This window comes from Oryctolagus cuniculus, chromosome 1 (assembly GCF_051225735.1).
Source record: "Oryctolagus cuniculus isolate XC-2025 breed Fujian yellow rabbit chromosome 1, ASM5122573v1, whole genome shotgun sequence".
Taxonomy (NCBI): Eukaryota; Metazoa; Chordata; class Mammalia; order Lagomorpha; family Leporidae; genus Oryctolagus; species Oryctolagus cuniculus.
The window spans coordinates 230,457,879-230,480,423 of NC_142867.1; the positions used below are offsets into that span (position 1 = coordinate 230,457,879).

Consider the following 22,545-nt stretch of genomic DNA (forward strand, 5'->3'; position numbering starts at 1 on the left):
ACCAGCAGCTCCTGGCACTCCTGTCACCTGAGTGACCACGGGGTCGAGAGCTGGAGCTCCTGAGCCTGAGGAGGGCATGGGAGGTTTTGTGCCCGGCGCCAGCGTGGGGCTTGGAGAGGGCAGTCCTCTCCAGGGTCCCAGCACCCGTGGCCTGGGTGTGGCCAGGCAGGCGGCCGCGCTTGGGGGATGCGGCCTCTCTGCCCCCGCGGACCGCGGCACCAGCGCAGCACCACTCCTCAGGAACGCGGCCCCACAGGAAGGCGCGCCCTCCACGTCCCTGCAGCCGTGGTCCCTAGACCACCCTGCGGTCAGGTGGCCACACTGCTGGGCCAGAGAGCCCAGCGAAGGCCCAGGAATCTGAGACCCGCACAGGGTGGGGACGAGGGGCCCCTGCCTCTCTCCTCCCACAGGGGCCTAGTCCCAGGAGACGGGTGGGAAAGAGCCCCATAGCGGGAGAGCCCAGAGGGCTTGAGAGGGAGCCGAGGCCTTCAGACTGTAAGCAGCCAAGAGCCAGGGTGTGGGCCAAGGGCGGAGAATCGGGCAGGCCCGGGGCAGCTGGCGGGGGGACCCCTGGGACCGCCCAAGCCTACCCCTCGCTGTCCATCCACCCCTAAACGGGTCTTCTTAATCAGCCTGAGCCTCAGTCCCTCCAGCCCCCTCCTCCTGTGCTCACCTGCCAGGCCGCTCCTGGCCTCGCTGTGGTCAGCGGCAGTGCCCCCTGCCTTTGCCTGTTGGCTCGCATCTGTCGGTGCGGCCCCCATGTCCAGGTCACACCCCTGTGGGAGAGAGAAGTGGGTGCAGACGCCTGCTGGACACGGATTCCCCAGCCAGCCCTGGGGCTGGGCGGGCGCTGCCTCAACTCAGGCCGCAGCCTTGGGAGGCAGGGCCCCACCGGGGCCTCAGGCGTGTCTGCAGAGCACAGGTGCGGGAAGCAGCCTCTTTGTAGCCTTTCCCACCTGGAGCCTTACGATTGTTCCTAAAACTAGACTGGGGGTGTGGGAGGGCTGGGGGACATGTGACACGTATGTGTGCATGTATGTAAGCATATGTTATAGAACACATGCTTTCAGACTGGTCCCCTACCTAAGCAGTAGCCACCTGGGTGCCTCAAAGTTGTTGACGCCTTCCCCCAGGTAAGCCAGAGCCACCCCCACCTGACCGAGGCGGGCGAGGCATCCCCTGGTTGAAGCCCTGGGTTCTGACCCTTGGACTCCTTGCTGGGGCAGGTCCCAGCCCTGGGCGGCCACACGGCTGCCATGCGGCCTTTGACCACCAGAGGGCGCCCAGCCCAGCACCGCCCAGCTGGCTCTGTGCACCAAATGCTTTTTAATTGAAAATTTTTTTAATTCAAAAAGGATTTGCTGTTTGTCCTCGAGTGCAGGTTTTCCTTATGCAGGAGACTAATGTCTTGAGTAAACAGATCCGGCCCCAAATCCACCTTCAAAGGTATCGCTGTTTGCCCGAGGGAAGGAGTGGGCTCCCAGAAGCTGCCCGTCTCCTGGGCAAACACTGCACGGACACGGCCCGGGCCGGGCCGGCGGCTGGGGGCAGGCGGGCTGCAGCCTGCGGGGGATTAGGTCGGAGGACGTGTGGAAACTGCATTTGGGGAATTGGTGAAAACAAGGCGGGGCAGCACTCTACTGCAGCCAGCAAGGGGGTGCGTGCTCCCCCACCCCCACCCCGTCCTCCCCACCCCGACCCCCACCACGCACCCCTGCCTGGCTAGCCTGGGCCCTGCCCCAGGCCTCCTGCCCACACCAGGTCGGCACAGCCAGCCTGGGCCCGGGACTGAGTGCCTGCGCGCTGCACCCACCGCAAGGGCAGACACTGCTGGAGCCCGGACCAGCTTTCCCCCTCCCTCACCGCCTTGGGGGGGGCCTGTTCAGGGGCACGGCCAGCCCCTCGCTCTGACCTTGCTTGCTGTCCATACCACTCCCAGGGCCAGTGATCCGGACATGGAGTCTGGGCTGACGCAGCCTCGGGTCACCTCGGAGTAGCTGCAGATGCACGCAGAGGTGACACGCTGCTGCACCCGTCACCTGGGTGCCCCAGGAAAGTCCACACCAACACCTCTGCCCCTCTGGAAGCTGGGCCTCCCTCGTCCCCCTCCTTGGGGGCACAGCCCTGTTCTCTGGCCTTCAGACCTCGTATGCATTTCTCAAAACACCCCCCACCGCGCCCCATGCGCCTCCCTGGTCCTTCCCCAGCCAGGGGCTCCCCAGACACCCGCCCCTTGGACACCTCCGCCTCTTGGTCTCTCCTCACCTCTTCTTCCTGCAGTGACCCCCTGGGCTGATGACTTCATTGCCCTCGCCACTGTCCCAGTGGAAAGGGCTGCCCCAGGCTTCCACTCTAAGCCCCACTGACCCCTCGGCTCCTCTGCCCCCACCCCTCGAAGTGGCATCCTGCTGGACCGGGTACCAGGTGTGGCCCTGCACCTCCCTTGCTGCGCTGGGGACCAGCCTTGAAGCCAGGGGGCGGTGCCGGCCCACTGCCTGCTTGCATGTACCCAAGTGGCCACCAGGTGGCAGTATTGTCCCAGCCTTTGCCTGAAGCCTCCTGTTCTGGGACTGGTCTGTGGGTCCCTGGTCATTTGAGTGCGGGAACATGGGGGAACCGGGCTGCTCTGAGGGGTTCTTTGTGTAGGCCCCAGATGTCCTGAGTGGTTGTTCCAGGCCTGGCCCTGAATGGCTGCCTTGTTCCACCCTCACAGACCTTGGCCATGTCCCATCAGCAGTCGTCCTCCTGGCCCCTGCTCCAGGAGCCGTAGGCTCAGGGACTCGCGTGGGGACAGGGCCCGCCCTCTCCCCACTTTCAGAGAAAAACACTGAAAAGGCACCCTGCTCCCTTCACCCTCGGAGGCCCGCTTGGTCCCGCTCCGCCCGTGAGCCCCGCGGGTCTAACCTGCTCTGAACCACCACAGCGGCTTCTGCCCGGGCGCCGCGCCCTCCCTGGTGTCCCCGTCCCAGGTCGGGGTCTCAGTCAGAACCAGCACCTGCCGACCCTCACTCACGCCTGCGACAGGGCTCCCAGCTCCAGGCGCCTGCACAGGGGTCCTCAGCAGGGTTCTGGACGCCGAGGCAGGCCGGGGGGAGGGGGGGCTGTGCGGAGCGGCTGGGGAGACGCCGTCCCTGGGTCCTGGTGTCACCATGGTCCAGTGGCTGGAGGCCAGGACCTGACCGGGCAGCACACACGGCCCCTCTCGCGGTAGGAGGCCAAGGAGTGCCCTGCGAAGCTGCGGGGGACTGGCATGCAGAGGCTCAGCGTGCGGGTTTGCCCTCAACATCCAGGCGTCAGGGGCCGTCGGTGCTGGGGTCTCACTGCCGGGCCAGGCAGGGACCGTGCACGGTGCCCATGGTGAGCCTGGCTCATTGCCATGTGCCCACACACACGGCAGCGGGCAGCCTCCAGCCCGGCCACTTGGGGTGGGGGGGGCCAAGCGGGTGGTGTCTCGTGTCCCACGGGCTGACTGTCCCCTCTCCTCCCGCAGTACGAGTACAGCTTCCGCACGGAGCAGAGCGCCGCGGCCCGGCTGCCGCCCAGCCCTACCAGGTGTCAGCAGGTGCCGCAGTCCTGAGCCCGGGCCGCCCACGGGGAGCAGACACCTCCTGCTACACTACTGACCCCGTCCCTCCCTCCCTGCCCGAGCCGGGAGACTGGGCAGCCTGCCTGACGGGACACCCCAACCTCCTGGGACCTCACTCACAATCGCGACTAACCCGTGTGTACTGTAGCAGCCGGCGCGGCCGACCGGCCTCGGCGGCCTCGGCTGTTCGCCAAGAAGCCTTTCCTGCGTGGGCGCCTGATGGCCCCGGGCCCCCCCTCTCCTGACGGTCACCCGCCACGGGGGTCCCACAAGGCCGCTTCCCTCCTGGAGGACGTGGGGTCGGTGGCTTGGTGGGGCTGCTGTGGCACAAGTCCCTCTCGTCTGGGTCAGGTGCCCGGACATTTCCCACAGCCTGGGGCCTCGTCTGACCTCCCCCGGGCTCGTCACGCATGGCACCCCCGGATGCCTGGCTCCAGGGAGAAGGCCGATGGGGCCTGCTCGCCAAAGGGCTTGGCTGTGTGTCACCTGTGTGCCAACGACAGTTCCAACCGCCCAGCCCAGTGCCGACAGGTGGGCCCCCCCGGCGGCCACACCCCAAGATGGTGCCAGCCCTGGAGGACACAAGCAACCCGACTCCCGGGCACCTGCTGACCAGATCACCAACGGGTCCAGGACCACAGCTCCTCGCCTGTCTGCTGGAGGACGCCAGATTCACTCACACGCCCATCTGCCCCGAGGGCCTCACCCGTGGACTGCTGGCGCCGCCGCGCCTGTCCTAGTGCCATCTGTGGGGGTGGCCACTGCCACTGCACCTCCTGGGATGGCCCACGAGTGGCTGAGTGGCCGAGGCGTTAAAGGGACAGGAGCAAGAGCCGGCCCAGAGTCGCCCATGAGGTGGGCAGGGCCGAGAAATACCTCACGCACCTGCACCAGCCCCTGAGGCCACCCGGGGCCCCTATGTAAACCACAGCAGCTGCCTGGCCTGCCCACCTGAGCCCCGCAGTCGGGCCATCGGGTGGGCCTGGTCCCCGGCACAGAGCCTTCCGGGAGGGTGGGCTCCGCGGAAGCCGGGGTGCTCCAGACCCGCAGAGGGGCAGCCCACCGCCTCCCGCTGTGCGCCTCTGGCCGGCAACACCTGACGGTCTCTCCTGCCAAGACCAAGGCTGCGGCATTTGGGGAGCCCTGAGGGGCCCTGGAAGGTGAGGTGGCAACCACATAGGACCCCTCGCCCGAGAGCAAGAAGGGTGGAGGGAGGACGCGGCCCCCGGCACGGCCACCAGCGAGGCAGGCGTCCCCATAGCATCTCATGTAACATTGACTGTGAACGTCCCGGCACGCGTGATGCAGCCCACGTCACTCCCGCCCCTCCGTGTCCTGAGTGTGGGAGAGGAGGAGCAGGCACGTGGGTGACCACGGAGGTGCGTGTGTGGCTCGGGCCGCGGTGCAGGTGTGGCTCCCGCCAAGCGACCCTTGTGTCTGGGGGGAGGGGGTGCATTTTTCTCACAAATCCTGTGGCCACTGTGGGAAGGGAAGGCCCAGGATCCTGTTAGAAACACGAAGGGCCATGGCCTCGTCCCGGGGGCACAGCGGGTCCCACGGTGACCCGGGACACAGGGCCAGGCGACACACAAGGTGCTGAGAGCAGGGTGCTGGCCCAAGAGTGTGGTGAGGCCCCTGTCCCCTCCCCACGCCCGAGAACTGACGCCAGCCCCAGGGCCCCGGTCCCAGGGCAGCAGTGGACCAGGTCTGCTCACTTGGCGGCCGTGGTGCCAGGACCGCAAAGCACACGTCCCCTGCCCGCCCCCTGACACCGAGAAGCCCAGAGCGGGCGTTCCTCGCTCCGTGACAGCCGAGGAAGCCGAGCCCTGGCTGGTAGGCGGCGGCACCGGACCTGGCCCCGCGCCCATGGCGCCAGCCGCCCAGCACAAGCACACATCCGGGCTGACCTCTTGTTCCTGGTCCTGTCACGGAACTCCCCGGGCCCGCCCCAGCCCACGGCCAAGGCCAAGGGCGAAGGGGCCCCCACGCCGGCACCTCAGGTCAGCCCGCCGCCCTCGCCTCCTGCTGTGGCCCAGGGCAGCTGCGGCCAACACCACCACACCAGCCGTGCGGGCTGCTGGGTGCGGGCGAGGTGGCGGGAGCTCACTGTGAGACCGTCTGCGTCCTTCCTAGAATTTGTTAAATAAACGTTTGTTCTAACCTCCTCCTTCTCTCCTCTGTTGCATCTGAGGTCAAGGAGGCCAGTGTCCCTCAGGAGGCCCCAGGGCCGCCGTCCGGCCTTCTAGAAGGAGCTGTGACCTCCCTGGCATCCGGAGGCGTGGGCCACCCCCAAGGGACATGCCTAGGAGAGGGTCCCGGCAGCCATGAGGAATGCGCCGGGCCCTTTCATGTCCGCCCGCCAAGTCCTGTCTGGCCGCTGGGGCGACGGGGACCCGGCCGTGGCTCCCGGGCTCCGAGGCCTGTCCCGGCAGCTCATCTGTGGAGCCGCGGGGCCCGGGCAGGGCTGGGCCCCGACGGGAGCCAGCAGGTCGGGTTTCACTATCAAAGCTGCTGTCTGCTCATCCCTGACCCTTGCATCTCGGGGCAGACACGGCCGTCTGGCTGTCACTGCCCGCAGCTCCGTTCACGCCAGATGGGCGGGACAGCCAGGCTCAGCACTCGGCGCCTGGGGACCACGAGGGTCCCCCAGCAGCGCCCCCCACCCAGCCCTGCCTCCTCCACACCCAAGGCCCCACTCTGAGAACTGTCAGGTCTCTTCCTGGACAGGAAACAGCACAGAGCTCCTAAGAAACCTGCAAAGCCAAGCGCGCCCGGCAAAGAGCTGGGTTCAAATGCTGACTGCCGCTCCAGGCACCAGCTCTCAGCCAGGACGAGAGCTTCCTCCTGGGGCGGAGCTTGGCGCATGGTGCAGACGAGGGACATGCTGGGCTCCCTGTGGCTGTCCACACAGAGCAACAAGTGCCCCCCGCGTGTGGCTCCACAGACGCCAGGGAAGAACTGTGACGGCCTTGGACGTGGAGAGCCAGCGCCATGACCCGAGAGGCCAGACGCAGGCCACTGGCCTGCTTGGGAAGGGGACAGACGGCGCCCGGGGCCCAGAGGTGGCACCTTCCACACGGACCTTGGGGCTACGAGGCGCTGAAACCCACAGGCCAAGGGAGGAATCCCCCCTGCGTCCCTCCATCACCCAGGACAGGCCCTGAGCCCAGCACTGGGACCAGCAGTGACCGATGTCCTTGACCCTCATGGAGGCCACGCTGTCGTCCGTCCGACCCCACCCACACGCGCCAACTGCGTCCCCTGCTTCTCCAGCTGCTGACTCCCAAACATGGGTTCACCCCTAAAACGCTGGGGCTCCCTCGGCTGCCAGGCCCCCGCCTGCCGCCCAGCCCGGGTCTCCAGCCATGCTCAGCCCTGTGGGCCGGGTGCCCTGAGCCCCAGCCGCCTCATTCCAGTAGCCGCCTGGGGGTCTCCTCTTGGACAGCCTGTGAGCGCCTGGACCTGAGCGCGCCCAGAGCTGCTTCCCACTCCCCCTCACGGTGGGTGGCGCCATCTCTTCCCAGAGTCACCTGTGCCCCCACCCCCACCCCGCCCAGAGCCATTGGTGACCTGGCCAGCCTGCCCGGTTCTCCTATCTATGCTCTGTGGCCACTGCCCCTCCTTCTGCTCTGAGCCCTTCATCCCCTGCCTCCCCTGTCTGCCTCTCATCCGTCATCCACGTGGCCAGACCCAGCTAACAGGACCCCCATCAACCGAGGCCCCTGCTGCATGGCCTTGGCCTCCCCAGGCCCTCCACTGTCAGATGCCTCCTGACCTTGGCCTAACTATTCCCCTTGCCGGGATGCGTTTCCCCCTGCTGCTGTCTGACCAAGTCCTGTTCTCCCCTCGAGACCCTGCTCCTGTGTCTGCTCCATGCTGACCTCCGTGCCAGGCACAGGGTACCACGCATCACTGCCCCACAGTCACCTGACCCCTCTGGGAAGAGGGGGCGTGGCTTGCCTCCTTGCTCCACCCCTCCCTGGGAAAGTAGCAGCACCAGCAGTGTCCACTGAATGGGCTCCCTGGTGGGTGGATGAACTGGACTCGACCATGAGGAGCCCAGAAGGGAGGACAGGGCAGTGGTACAGAGACCCTGATGCCCAGTGGCACACCTCCCCATACCTGTCCTTGGGGCGGGGGCCCAGAGGGCTCAGAGACCAGGGGCGGATTCCTCCCTGAGGACGTGGTGCCCACTGCAGGGCCCAGCTCTGGCTGGCACCTGTCCGTGGTGGTGGTGGTGGAAGGCATGGGGTTGCCAGTCTCTCCCTGGAACCAAGCCCTGGGGGAGGCCAGAGAAAGAGGTGGCAGCTGGGGCAGGCGCTGGGGCACAGTGGGCTAAGCATCTGTCTGCAATGTGAGCATCCCATGTGGGCAGGGGTTCGAGTCCCAGCTGCTCTTCTTCTGATCCAGCTCTCTGCTATGGCCTGGGAAAGCAGTGGAAGATGGCCCAAGTGCTTGGGCTCCTGTATCCACATGGGAGACCTGGCAGAAACTCCTGGCACCTGGCTTCGGATCAGCACAGCTCTGGCCATTGTGGTCATGTGGGGAGTGAACTAGTGGATGGAAGACCTCTGTCTCTCCCTCTGTCTATAACTCTGCCGCTCAAACAAATAAATAAGATCTTAGAGAGATACAGAAAGAAGAGATGGCCGATGGGTCACAGGACCCAACACAAAAACCGCAGGGCATTGGGCAGAGCGAGACAGACCAAGGCCTCGGGTAAGATGGACGGGGCTGGGGGCGCTTTGGTGGCCATGCCCAGGCCTTCCTCCCACGTGGCACCCCGAGGTCATGTCCATCCCATTATGTGGTGGGAGAACTCTGCCCTGGGGCAGGGGGAGTCAGCCAGAGCCCACCAGGCAGCTGGGCAGTCTTGGGGGGTTTGGGGGTGTGTCTTGATGGGGAAGGGCAGGGCAGGGGTGGACCTGGGCTGGCACACCCACGGTTCAGCCCCCACCACCCTGCCCTTCTTGGGCACCCAGGGCTCTCAGCCTGGGCTGCACATGACAACCACCTGGGAGGCATTTTTGGTTTGGGTTTTTTTTTTTTTTTAAAGTTTTCTGCCCAGACTTGACTTGAATAAGCAGCTCGGCAGGGGGCCCAGGCCGGTTCCACTGCAGCCAGCGTGAGGACTTCATTCTGGGCTTCTCCTGACTCCCCGGCTCCGCATCACAGCCAGCGGGGCTCACGGGGAGGCCTGGCTGCAGCCCAGCCGCCAGACAGCGGCCCCAGGGTGCAGGCCGTGCAGAGCACGTGGGGCACAAGCAGTGTCCTGAGAGATGCGGGGCCCTGGGGACGTCATGCCAGGCCCTGAGGACATCATGCCAGGCCCTGGGGACGTCATGCCGTGGGGTGCTCCGAGTCAGGGCAAGCGGTGTGGGAGCACGGGCAGAGCAAAAGAGAGCCACAGCCCCGTCGGCTACCGGCTACCGGCGCTCAAGACTCCAACACACCTCTCAGAAACCGGCCAGACGTGAGCAGACAGAAGAGGTGTGAGTACGCTCGTTAATAAGCGCGGAACTCTCAAGCCAGCACCGACCCCACATCCTTTCCAACGTGCCAAGGTGCTTAGAGAAGTCTCCATGAAGGGTGAACACATCTGGAATCATCTCTGATCTCACAGCAAAGGATCAGACACTCATGGCAAAGTATCGGAAAACACAAAGCTCACGGCTGGGCAGGCATTTGGTGCGTAGTTAGGACACCGCTTGGGTTGCCACGCTGGAGCACTGGGCTCCAGCCCCACCCCCTCTTCCAATGCCAGCTTCCTGGCTCAGGACTTGGGTCCCTGCCACTCATGTGGGAGACCTGGATTGAGTTTCTGGCTTCCAGACCTGGCTGTTACAGACACTTGGGGGCAGGAACCAACAGATGGAAATCTCATTCTCCCTCCCTTTCAAATGAGATGGGGAAAAAAAAAGATTGAAAATGACTAGCAAGGCCACAGGGTGGGGCCTGGAAGCCAAGGCGCCCCAGGGTTTTAGGGGTGAGCCCATGTTTTAGCTGGGAATTAGCAGTTGGAGGGGCAGGGGTTAACTAACAGGAATACCAGTAGTAACCATAGATCATAGAATATAAACTCAAAAGTGGTGTAATTGATTAAGCCATTTATATAAAAATCAAAGACCTCTTCCCTTTTTAAAAAGATTTATTTGAGGCCAGCGCCACGGCTCACTAGGCTAATCCTCCACTTTGCGGCACCGGCACACCGGGTTCTAGCCCCGGTCGGGGCGCCGGATTCTGTCCCGGTTGCACCTCTTCCAGGCCAGCTCTCTGCTGTGGCCAGGGAGTGCAGTGGAGGATGGCCCAAGTGCTTGGGCCCTGCACCCCATGGGAGACCAGGATAAGTACCTGGCTCCTGGCTTTGGATCAGTGCGGTGCGCCAGCCGCAGCGCGCCGGCCATGGCAGCCATTGGAGGGTGAACCAACGGCAAAGGAAGACCTTTCTCTCTCTCACTGTCCACTCTGCCTGTAAAAAAAAAATAAAAATAAAAAAGATTTATTTGAAAGGCAGAGCACGAGAGAGAGAGAGAGAGAGAGAGAGAGAGATCTTCCATCTGCTGGTTCACTCCCCCTAGCGGCCACAATGGCTGGGGCTGGGACAGGCCAAAGAGAGGAGCTTCATGCAGGTCTCCCACACAGGTGGCAGGGGCCCCAGCACTCGGGCCACGCTCCACTGCTTTCCCCGGTGCATTAGCAGGGAGCTGGTTGGGAAGAGGAGCGGCTGAGGCTCAAAGTGGCACCTAAATGGGATGCCAGCTTAACTCACTGTGCCATAGCCCAGCCTCTTTCTTCCCTTTCCCACAAAATATCCTAGGACTAAATTGTCACATGACGAGTCTGCTCAGACTCCGGAGACGGCCCTTTCTTTTCTGACACAACTCACTGGAGGGGACAGGGCAGAGGGGGGCAGCTGCTATGGTCCGTCCCCTCCGACAGGAGTGCTGACTACAGAAAGATGGCAGACTTGGGAGGTGCCCTGCCCCTCGTCAGGCTCCTGCCTCCTCTCTCCCCACTTCTCTCTGCCCAGGCCCGTGCCACAAGCTCACGTCTCCACCAGGCTCTGAGCTGTGAGCAGAACCAACTTCTTTTCCTTGCAAAGTCTCAGGCTCAGGCACTCTGCGACAGCAGCACGGAGTGAACCAAGACAGCAGCCAAGCTCACCCGAAGGCAGAGGCTGCTTCCTGAGCGGATCCAGACCACACCCTCCACCCTGACACACACACACACACCTTGAGAAGACAGGACTAGCGTTGTGGCATAGCAGGTGAAGTCAATGCCTGCGCCGCCAGCGTCCCACGTGGGCGCCAGTTCAAGTCCCAGCTGCTCCACTACTGATCCAGCTCCTTGTTAGTGCACCTGGGAAGGCAGCAGAGGATGGCCCTAGTGCTTGGGCCCCTGCACCCGTCGGGGAGACCCAGATAAAGCACCTGGCTCCTGGGTTCAGCCTGGCCCACCCCTGACCACTGCGGTCATTTGGGGAGTGAACCAGCAGATGGAAGATTTTCTCTTTCTGCCTCTCCTTCTCTGTAACTCTGACCTTCAAATAAATAATTAAATCTTTTTTTTTTTAATAGGCTCATATTGCTTGGGAACATTCTGGATAAAACATCCCATCCAGCAACCCAGCAGTACAGTGAGTGCAGTAGGACAGAGTTCCCCCAGGTGCTCATCCAAGAAATTCACCGTCTGATTGGCTAGGAAGCCGCCCCTATCATCCCAAAAGCGGCGGAAGGTGCAGGCGGCAGGGCCCTTACCAAGGGTCTCCGTGCACGGTCTTCAAGATGGGAACACATCGAGGGTGCCCGGGGCCACTGCGTCCTCAGCATCTGTGGCCAGTGTCCCGAGACATGAGAAGTGATGGTGGAGTTCAGGGTTGAAAAGGACGAGACCACGCCATCGTCCTTGGCTGGTTGCAAAACCACCCCACACGGTAGGGACAGGTGACAGTGCCGGGCAGGGTCCAGAGCTACAAAACCTCACCGAGGTGACTAAGTCTCCAGGAAACAAACGAGAAAACGAGAGTACCTTTTGGATAGCCATGAAGTATCTAGGAACTGACCCACAGAGAAGGGCAGGGCTGCTTCGGGAGGAGGAAGACTTCTGGGCTCTCACAAGACAAAGGACGCGCATGCGCACAGCAGGGTGGCCAGCACTACTACAGGTGCGTCACAGCCGGAACCTCCACTCCTAGTGTCTGACCCTGTGAACGGGGCCATCTTCGGCACAATACATCCTTGTGAAAGATCTCTTGGTCGGACTGATACAAAGATGCTTTATATCTTCGAAAAGCGAGTCCTCTGCTTTGCACATATGCAAACATCTCCCACTCCGCCCCACCGTTCCACTCCTGGGAGGGAGAGAGGGAGAGAGAGAGAGAAAATCTGTCCACTGGTTCACTCCCCAAATGGCTGCAACAGCCAAGGCTGGGCTAAGCTGAAGCCAGGAGCCTGCAGCTCCATCCACACCTCCCATGTGGGTGCAGGAGCCCAAGCACTTGGGCCATCTTCAGCTGCTTTCCCGGGCCGTTAGCAGGGAGCTGGGTGGGAAGTGGAGCAGCCAGGACTCCCACCAGCGCCCATCTGGGATGCGGACGTCGCAGGCAGTGGCCCGACCCACTGTGCCCTAGCGCTCTCTTCACAGGTGAATGGAGGAACAGACGCTATGATGCCACGTTTCAGGCCTGTTTTTTCCTTCACGTTAGTGCTTTGTTCTGAGGATCTTCGCCATCCTCCCAAACCCTTTAAAAACGGCTGTTTCCTTCCTGCACGGCTGGAGGAGAGGCCAGGGTGTGCTGGGAACCCCAGCGGCCGTGCAGGGCTGGACAGGCCCAGGTCCGCCACTTCCCCAGCCGCGCCCCCGTGCCTGTAGGGTGAGGGGCACAGGCACAGGCAGGCTCATTAGGCAGGGGGTGCAGTGCGGCCGTGCTTGGGACAACCTGCAGGTTTTGGGGTGCGGGGCACTCGCGTGCCAGGGGAGTCAGGGGCTCCCCCAGGGGATGTGCATCCCCCGCCCCAGAAATTCCTGCTGGGTCGCGGGTTTGGCCAGAGCTTGAGACCCGCGCCCCAGCACCCCCACCCCATGGGCCAGAACAACCCCCTGCAGGCCCCAAGTTAGAGCCAAAGCCCTCTCAGAGCCCCCCTCTCGAGAGGTCCCTCGCATTTTTCTCATGCCTGTTTCTCTCCCCCCTCTCCGTAAAGCGAGGGCCGTCCCAGGACCTCCCTCCCGGGCTGGGGAGCCCGGTGGGTAGAAAGCGCCGCCCCTCTGCGCCCCGCAGCGGGACCCCGCCCCAGCCGCCGCGTCCCCGGGTCTGGCCGCACGGGGGCGCTCGCCTGCCCCCGGCCTGGACCGCGGCAGAGCGCACTCGAGCCGAGCCCGGCGCTGCTCCGACAGAGGCCAGGGACCCGGGACCCGGGACCCTCGCGGGGGGCGGGCAGGCCGGGCTCTCAACGCTCCCGCTGCGCCTTCCCTGGCGGGGTGGCTCGGCCAGTCACCTCTGGGAGCAGCTGCCGCACGGCGACGTGAGAGTCCCGACCCGAGCCCGGGGAACACTCCCAGCCCGTGCCCTGCGCCCCCGGTCCTTGCGTGGGGGTCCTCAGGCCTGCGGGCAGGGGGCTGGGCGGAGTCACCGGGCAGAATCGCTCGGCTTTTGACACCACGCGGAAAATGAAAACGTCCCAGGCGGCTAATCCTTCCCTGGCTTTTGGCAACTTAAACCGCCCTGAAACGCGGCCAAGACGCGCAAGGCGGCGCGAGCGCCCACGCCGGGGCCCGGGCCTCCCGCAAAGCCACGGCGGCGACGCCAGACCCCGCCCCGGGGGCCACTCGGGGACCCTGACTTCCTTCCCCGCCGGGGCCTGGGGCCGCCGCCCCCCAGAAAAATATTTGGAATGGTCTTTGCCCGAAACGAGATTAATCCTCACTCCCTGACAGTGTTTCTGGGCACGTGTTTTCATAACCTCGCTCTCAAATGAGAACCATTCGCGGCCGGGGGGCCAGGGGGGCCAGCGGGGCCGGAGGGGCCCTGCCCCAGCCGCGGGCCCGCACGTCAGCCGCACCTGATTGAGTGTCAGGGCCCGCGCGAGGGGGCGGGGGCCCACCAAGCCGCCCTCCGTCCCTGCCACGCAAGTCACGGGACGCGGGACCCGACGCTGAGGCTCCCCCGTGCCCTCGACCGGGGGACTTCATCCCTGCGAGCCTCGCTTTCCGCATCCGTGAAATGGGGGCGGCGACGGCCCTCGGGGTCACACGGGGCGTTAGGACACACTCCGGGCGCCCGCGGGACTTCGGGCGGGCTGCGGGAGTCCCTCCGCGGATAGGCGCAGCCGCACAGTCAACGCTTGTTAACTCCGAGTCCCCGCCCGCGGCCGCCTCTCCCTCGGCAGGACCCCCACCCCCACCCCCACCCCCACCCCTTCCACCCCCGGCCCCTGTTTGAAGTCTGCAGCCCCCTCCCTTTCCTGCTATCCTTGCCCAAACAACCGCAGCCCCTTAGGGCTCAGCTGGGAGGGATTTATTGGGGAATTTCCATCACGGGGTCTTGGCTCAAACTTGTTGCTTCCCCCAAACCCTCCCCGGCAGTTGGATCCGCGAGGCAAGGGCCGGGATGGGACCTCCGAGCTCGGCGCTCCACCGGGGCCGAGCTCAGCCCCGCCCCGAGACGGAGGGAGGACGCGGAGGTACCCCAGGGGCTGCCTCCGCCGGCCCCCGCCGCCGAAGCCCCCTGCCGGCCCCGGGATGGAGGCGCGAGGGGCTGCGGACCCTGTGCCAAGCCGCTCGCCAGGGCGGCTCAGCAGCCCACGCCCTCCGCGGGCGGGCGCCGAGCCAGGGCGCTCCCGAGAGCGCAGCCCCCCGCGCTCCCCCGGCCCGGGCAGGGCAGCCCCGCTGGCTCCTCCGGGGGGATCGGCCGCCGCCCCCGCAGCCTCTCGAGCGTCCCCGCGCGGGGCGGAGCGGCGGCGGCCAGGAGCGCGCGTGAGAACCGCCTAAGGTAAAGGCGCCGCGACTGCTCCCGCCTCGCGCGCTGGGCCGCGCTCTCCAAAGCCCCTTCAGGTGGTCTCACTTCTCGGCTCTGCAGTCAGCGTCTCCGAGCCCGCTCTCGCCAGAGCCCGGCCCGCGGCCCGCGCCCCGCGCCCGGCCGCTTCCCGTGACCCCGCGAGCGAGCGGCGCAGGTGCCCGCCGGTGCGCGCGGGACGCGGGTCAGCCTAGCCGCTGTCTTGTCCGCACCGAGCGGGCGTTCCCGACGGGGGCGCGGCCGTAATGAACTCATCTGCTTCTAATATTTATAAAGAGGAGAGCCCATTAATTCTGCCGCCCTGAATAAAACCATCTGTGATTCCTTTCCATTCGCCGGGTTTTGGTTTTAATATACATTTTTCACAAATAAGCGCAGAGATTTTTCGGCGAAAATGTCACATTCAGGATCTCATAAAGAAGGAATGCGCAGGGAGTGACGCCGAGCGCCCCGCCAGCCAAGCGGGCGGTTTCGCACCTTGCGGGGCCCGGGGCGGGACCGAGCGCGCGCGCGCCCCGCAGCCGGCGCTCCTCCGGGAATCGCGCGGCTCGTTTAACCTAATCTGTCCTGACACTTGAATTATAATATTATGAGCTTCTTCGGGGAAGTAAACCAGTAGTTGCCTGCTTAAAAGCAAAGCAGAAGTTAATAAAGCGGGCAAAATGTCACGGAGAGGGGCTAATCGAATCACCGTGTCACTCTCCAGAGAGAACGCAGTCAAGTTGTATTTTTGTTTCCAGTGGAAATCTTGGACGCCTGATGACATATTCCCGGCCAGGAAGAAATTGGAACTCTGAAGCCACACTTGATTAAACCCCAAACTGCGAGACCCCGCCCGGTGGGAGCAGCCGGGGACTCGGACTTCTGGGTGTCGCAGCTTAATTAAAATATTCATCCAGCTGCTCTCTCCTCGCCAGGGGACCCGGAGGAGTTAAACCAATAAGCCTAATTCTATTAGCTCACCTGCCCGCCGCCCGTGCTCGCAGGGATGCGGAAGGCGGGTTCCTGGCTCGGAGCAAGGCGTCAGTGCGGCCACAGGGGCAGCAAGCGCCGGCTGGGACAGCCCGACGGCCGGCCGAGCACAGGAAACCCGGGAATCCCAACCCGGGCTCCGAGAACACCGAGGTGTCGAGTGCGTGCGTACAGGGATTTACACGTGTGTGTGTGTGCAGGGGACGGGTCCTTTGTAGCCTGGAACCGGGCTGCCCTCTGTGCCACCATGCTGCCCTCTCTCTCAAGGACGCCTCCGACCTGCTCCAGGGAGTTACCCCCACTTGATGGATGAGCAAACCGAGGCTGGGGGCAGCAAAGCGTCAAGCCCAGACTCCTTGGAAGTCTTTGTCTACTAAGCTCCAGCAGGGAGGGCTCCGCTGCCTTTTTTTTTTTTTTAATTAAAATAATTTTATTTTAGAGGCCAAGAGGCAGACAAGACAAACAGAACTCCTAGCCTCTGGGTCACTCCCCAGATGGCCACAACGGCCCTGAGCCGAGCTGGGGCCAGAGCCAGGAGCCAGGACTACATAATCCAGGTCTCCCCTGCTCCACTGACATTTTGATGTCCATTTTAAATTTTACCTGGTTTGCTCTCTGCCGTACACACAAGCAGTCTCACACTGGGGAGGTACCCAGGTCAGCCTTGCCATCCCCTGCTCCCCACCCGAGGCGGCCACCATGGACAGGGTCTGGGCCTCTTTCCCGAGGGGACTTGAGAAAGATTAAAAGATAAACTGGTTCAGGCACAGAACATTTTGAAATCTGTAGGAACTCAAGGACTTCAAGAAGTGCCACAGGAAATGCATTCCTCTTTGGAAATGTCCCTCTTAGGTCTCGGGAGAGTTTGTCCTTGCACGAAGCAGACGCGCCAGGCTGGGCCGTGAGCTCACCAGTACTCACCGGTCAGGGACCAGCACGGCGTCCCACCCGATGCCGTAATCCATGCCCCACCATCTGTGACGACCATTGGATGTTTCCCTCCTTTTGCTGGGGAGATGCCCTTCACACACCCTGGCTGGTAGCATCTCAAGGACAAACTCCTGTGAGTGCCACCGCCGCTGTGACCTTGGGCACCTCAAGTCCCTGGCCTTGGCCCCCAGTCCGTGAAACCGAGCGGCTGCACTGGGTCGCTGCTGAGTCACTTCTGCCAGGCTGTAATCCCACGTGTGTAATTTATGTCACGGCTGAAGATGACCACCGTAACCACGGGGACCACAACCACAGCTCCGGCTCACAGAGCTCCCTGCTGGCTGTATTCGTGCCCGCCATCAATACAAATGCAATAGCATCCCCCCCCCCCCCACCCGGGCAGCCGCGGGGGCCCAGCAGAGGCGGCTGCATTCCTGTGACAATGGCCGGCAGACCTGGCTTTTTAGTGTCAGAATCGGTTTAACGCAGAGGGCTGGGGCCAGGCCAAGCGGATTCTCCAGGGCCGTCGCGGAAGCCTGCCTGCTGCCCGGCTGCTGCTGTCCCCAGTCCCCTCTGGGCCACCTGTTCGTGAAGGCAGCCGCATCTGCCAGCTGGGGTGCAGTGGAGCCCACACATCTGGCCAGCCAGGAGTGACCCACAGTGGCAACACCACTGGCTCCAAGCTCGCCCGCGGGCTCCAGCGACCGGGCAGGGCCTGGGACGACAGCAGTGTGCCCGGCAGGACCAGGGCTTGGGGTGACCATCAGCTTGTCAGAAATCCATCTTGGGACAGAGGGACTTGGAGACCCCCGAGGTAGCTCCTGTTTGCAGAGACTGGAGAAGGGCCAGCTACAAGCCTCTGAGACAAATGGGTGCTCTGAAAAACACGCCTGTCGCCCACTCGGCCAAGACGCCTCGGGGTCCCTCCCTGGCCTCTCCCGGTTCCATCAGAACTCCCTGTTTAGACCAGGCAGGGAGAGACAACAGGCGCAGGGGAGCGGCCGGGGCCGCAGGCACACGTGTGCTGAGCATGCCATGAGTCATATTTCAAAGTGTCTGTTAATGGAGTTTTAGTCTAAAAAATTTAAAAACTCCTTTCAAGTGGATCGGTCCATTTCTTGAAATCAAATGCTCAGGTTTCGTTGAGAGAGGCGACAACAGGGACATGGCAGAAAACTTTACCCGTGGGAAACCTCACCACCCCATCTTGCTACCTTAAAAAAAAAGAGAGAGAAAGAGAGAGAGAGAGAGAGAGAGAGAGAGAGAAGGGAGCCCGGATGTTATTGCTGAAGACACCGTTCGAACCCAGGTACCCGTGCTCGGCCCTGTAGCTTTTAACCACTAGATCCGGGCACAGGGATTTCAAATGCTGCAGGGGGCTTTCTCTCCGAGTTTCTAGAGATAGCTCTCAGAAGTGCATCTGGCGCAGCCCGGGGAATCAGGCACAGATCCCCAGGGGAGGCCTCGTGGGATGGCAGCTCCCCTCCACGCGGCACAGCCCCCCACACCGCTGCAGACGCCCCGGGAAAGGAATCCTGTGCCCCCGGAGCAGGTCTGCAGCGAGGTCAGCAGTGCCCCGGGAATATAACAAGTGGGAAAGGGCAGGGGAGAGAGGAGAGACCAAAGGAAGAATAAAAGCAAAATTAAATTTTCACAATTAAGTTTATTCCTTTTTTCATTTAGTTAATTTCCAGCCTCTCACGTTTATTGCGCATTAATTATGCATGCCGCTGCTGTGAGACTTAATCCAGAGCCTCCTGGGGGAAGGGTGGCCGCCTGCTGGAGGGGCCGTGGCCCAGGAGGGGCCGGAGCCGAGTCCCAGGGCCCCCCTCTGCAGCGGGACCAGCCCGCGGACAGGTCACTTCCCACCCAGTGGCCCTGGGTCTCCCGCCCCTACTCACCTCACCGTGCTTCCTCCAGCAGGGTGGTGGGAGGGGGCAAAGGGGCCTGAGGGTCGGCTCGATTGTTTTCAGGGCCAAATTTGGAGGTGGGGCCCCAGAGGAACCCCTGACCAGCATCCTGCAATTTCTCACACTTAAGATCTGGGCTCAAGCCACTGGGCTCAGGCCGGGGAGAGAAGCAGAAAAGTGACAAAAAAATGAGGCCCCAAGGGTAGGGGTCCCTCTGCCCCCCAAGGAGTGGCCATCCCAGGGGGTATTAACTACATGGGGAGATGCTTCCCAGAGCACCCTGCCCCCAATCAGTCCAGCTTCAGCCTTGGATTCCTGTGGTCACTGCTCATGGCCTCAGCAAAACAGGTGGCCCCTCTGCCCAGGAGTTATGCGCCCCAGGCCAGCACTGCGGTCCCTCTTACAGCTGGCACTGAAACTGCCTGCGCGCCTGCAGGCCCCGGCCTCTCTTCCTGGGGGCCCTGGAACCCGCTGCTCTTCCATATCCAACCCACCATCCAGGACCCCATCAACAAGCGCACATCGGGGTCATCAATCGGCAAATCCCGGGCGTGGGGCCCAGGCAGCCCCTTAACCAGCTGCCCAAACTGCAGCCAAGCACACAGATCCAGAAGCCCGAGACCCCATCCAGGGAGAGACCCTCGAGGGCTGGGCTTAACAGAGTTGGCTGCATTTGACCAAGACCCAGCTCAGAGCTGGGCTCCCTCCTCAACCCTGAGCCCAGAGGCCAGGCGGCCCCCTTGGGTGAGGAGCGTGCTCCCTGCCCCTTAGCTGGTCCAGCAGGGCAGCCACCCTATTTCCTGCGTGGGTTCTGAACAGACAGACCGGAGACCCCAGCCCAGCCTGCTGCCCCCACATGCTGGGCAATTCATATAACTTAGCGCCCTCACTCTGACTTGGAAGTGGACTTGGGGCTGCCCTGGGGTATGGGTAGGGTGTTTCCTCAAAGCAGCCAGCCCTGGGGTGAATACCAGGACATGAAATCTCACAGCAGCCCGAGGGGTAGGATGGAAACCCATTTTACAGTTGAGAAACTGAGGCGTTTGGAGGGAAGGTGTCCTAGGCCAGTTTGTAAATAGCAAGGTTGCTGGTGATGGCTCACAGAGCCCCACCACCCTCAGCCACCAGGGCCTGGCACCCGAGCCCTTTTGTGTCCATGGGTGGTGGACAGGAGGGATTAGAAAACTCACGGTGTGCGTCCCCTCTCTGCCTCGGATGGGCCCGTCCGTGGCACCAGGAGGGAGACCTGCACGGCCGCAGCCCCTCTGCCGCTCCTGGAGTACACAGCAGCCCAGGACAGGGCTGCGGTGGGCAGAGCGGAGCCCCCGACCCAGGGCTCAGCAGGGCGGCTCCCGCAGCAAGTCCCAGGGCCACCGAGCTGAGCTTCAGCCACGGGAGTGCCCCAACCCCGCCATGATCGGGCTGCCCCCTTTTTTCATTTTCTCTTTAACGAAAAGCAGCTCCCCCACTAGTCCCGCTGGGATAAGCTAAGCCATCTCTCCCGCGCTTCCGTCCTCAATCCCCAGCGACTCAATGACGAACTTTAAAATAAAATTGTCATCGTAAAGAGATCAGCCGTGGGTAATCACAAACAGCATGTTGAACATTCATTGCTCTGTGTTCTGACAAACGAGAACGTGAAAACATGCCAAAATTCGGGTTTCATAAAACAATTTTTCATCAAGTTCTTTCCTTTGACAAAATGCCTCCACTTCGCTCCTGGCTGCCGAGAGTCCCCGAGACACAGGAGCGCTGCCTGAAACCCGGCCATCCCCTCTCACCGACAATGCCCCAGCTTTCCCCAGGAGCAGCTGTGACCTCTGTGTCCCTAGGAGCCAGGACCGGGCACTGCTGCCTGGAGACTGGAGCCTTCCAAGGACCCCGGTCGCCGGCACCTAAATCCCCATTCTTTTCCAAGCATGGTGGAGCACCCGCAATGCCAGTGTCACCAGCGCAGCTGCCCGCACACCTCCCTCCTCCCAGCCCCTGTTTATTCTCCATCTCCGGGTTGCTGGCTTCCGCACACTTCGCAGGAGTGGGATCTGCCGCATTTGTCCTCCTAGGCTGGGCTTACTACACATCCTCAGGGCTCGCCACATTCTAGCCCAGGTGGGAATTTGTTTCTCAGGCTGCACGCGATGCCCTGCGCCCAAACCTCACTTCTGCCATCACTCAGGGCGCACACAGCCTGCCCTGGAGAGATCCCAGCTCAGGGCCACACACGTGGCTACACGCCTCCCTCCATGCACCCACTCGCTACCCCCACCCCCAGTTCTCACACACAGGGACAGATAAGCACGTGTGCAGGGCCCACTGCAAGACCTGTAAGATGTCCCCGTGGGGCCCCACACGCTCCCCCACACAGCAGGTGACAGCCCCAGCGCACGCAGAGCCAGCTGGGCCAGGCAGATTCTGCAACCTTTGGGACCTCAGAGCTGGGGACTGGGGGCGGGAGCAAAGGAATGGGCTGCCCAGCACCTAGGGAGGCCCCCACCTCCTCCTCAGAGCTCAGCCTAGATGGCCCCGACGGGAGCCCATGACGTGGGGCCACAGAAGTTAGAACCCAGCACCAGTCTGCCTGCCAGGAGCCCAGGATACGAGATAGGGGTGCAGCTGGGAGACTGCACCCTGACGCCTCCACCCAGCACAGAGAAGGCCCTGGGTCGGGGTGCGGAGCGGCCGGCTGCGTTCCTTTGCGCTCATCTACCTGGTCAACACACAGTCTGGGCACCCACTGTGGACCTCTGCTCTTAGGGAGCCAAGACTCAGTGAGCAGAGGCTCGTTGGCCCCGCTGGGGGACCGGAACCAGAGGCAGCCCTCCAGCAGTAACAGCCCACACCCCCTCAGTTCTCCACCCAAGGTGCCAGGGCTGGTGTCTGGGGCAATCCACACAGCCCCTCCCCTTCTAACACTGCTATTTTCGTCGAAGGCAGTGGCTTGTGGTGCAGAGAGCATCTTTGCCTGCAGAGAGATGCATGCGGTCGAAAGAACCTAGGTGCAGGTGTGTGTAGACACACAGGTGGGGCTGGGGAGTCCGTTGTGTGGGACCCGAGGGTGGGGGTGGATACTTACGGCACAGCTCCCCCTAACACCGCCAGCGGGTACCCCAAACTCCCATACATACATTCCTAGGATCTAGCGTAATTGATAAGTTAGACGCCGTAACTGTAGCAAACGAGACGCTGCAGCCAGAGTGATGGGAACGTGGTCTCTCCCTCTTGAGAGTCAAGGCAAATGTTCATATTTTGCAGTGCAGAGAGCAAAGCTGCAGATTCGGGGGCCTGTGTGCCTCTTCCGTCCCTTCTACGTTGGACATTTTCAAGATGAAAACACAATGGGGGTGGCTCCCTCGGCCCTCGGATGGCCCTGCTTCGACCACGGCCTCTCCCGCCACACCCGGATCATGACAGGGGCCCCCAGCCCTAGGGGACAGGCACATCGGCCACAGGATGTGGTATGAGGTTCTGCAGGGCACACACACGACAACACGCGGCCTCCCACCCAGCGCAGCGGCGTCCTGGGGCTCGGCCCGCAGGCCACAGAGAGAGCCTGTGAAGACAGGCAGAGAGCCACCCAGAGACCCACGGACCTGCAAGGACCACGGGCAGGGCTGTCCCCGGCTCTCTCCCCATGGTGCAGCCACACTTTGGGGTGTCCCAAACAGCTGCAAAGCACATGGCATAGAATCCGCGGTTAATCAGACCCAGGACACCCACACGAGCAACCTCTGGCTGTGCCGCCAGGGCCAGCGCGGGGCTCTGCACGGGGTGGGTACTCAATGGACCCAACCACAGTTTACAACCAGCATCCTCTCCTCCCGCGTTTGAGCAGACGAGGTCACTCCTCGCAGCAGAGGGGCGATGGGCCGCCCGTCTCTCTGGGCAGCCGCAGCCGAGGGGAGCCCCGGGGGAAAGACCGAGGAGCCCGCGGCTGGGACCCAAAAAATAGGGCCGTGTCCTTTGTCCCAGGCAGACCTGTCCCTGGCTGGAGCCTAGGGTTCTGGACCTCCCCTGAAACCAGGACGCCCCCCTGTGAGGTCCCTGCATGGCACAGCCCCTTTCTCTGGCCACTCAACGTGGGCTGGCCAGCGGGGAGGGCCTCTCCAACCAAGAGAGCCATCAGAGAACAAAGACGC

At 63.0% G+C, this 22,545-nt stretch overlaps 2 protein-coding genes across 5 annotated transcripts in view; one reads left to right on the plus strand and one right to left on the minus strand.

The window, feature by feature from the left end:
- Window positions 1-5,750, plus strand: part of MVB12B (multivesicular body subunit 12B) — a 174,460-nt gene extending 168,710 nt beyond the window's left edge. For both annotated transcript variants that reach the window (XM_089320054.1, XM_051855278.3), the window contains one exon: window positions 3,491-5,750. Coding sequence is in view for 1 of the 2 variants with exons in the window: in XM_051855278.3 (XP_051711238.1) it covers window positions 3,491-3,577 (87 nt within the window). In the remaining variant the exon portion in view is untranslated. The remainder of the gene's footprint in view (window positions 1-3,490) is intronic.
- LOC149128896 (uncharacterized) overlaps window positions 1-22,545 on the minus strand; it is a 33,740-nt gene that overhangs the window by 4,474 nt on the left and 6,721 nt on the right. For 2 of the 3 annotated variants that reach the window (XR_016225188.1, XR_016225189.1), the window contains exon 3: window positions 674-776. Coding sequence is in view for 1 of the 3 variants with exons in the window: in XM_089320058.1 (XP_089176184.1) it covers window positions 674-776; window positions 1,913-1,997 (188 nt within the window). In the remaining 2 variants the exon portion in view is untranslated. Of the gene's footprint in view, window positions 1-673; window positions 777-1,912; window positions 1,998-22,545 lie in introns of all 3 variants that reach the window. The other variant, XM_089320058.1, reaches the window with a different exon arrangement.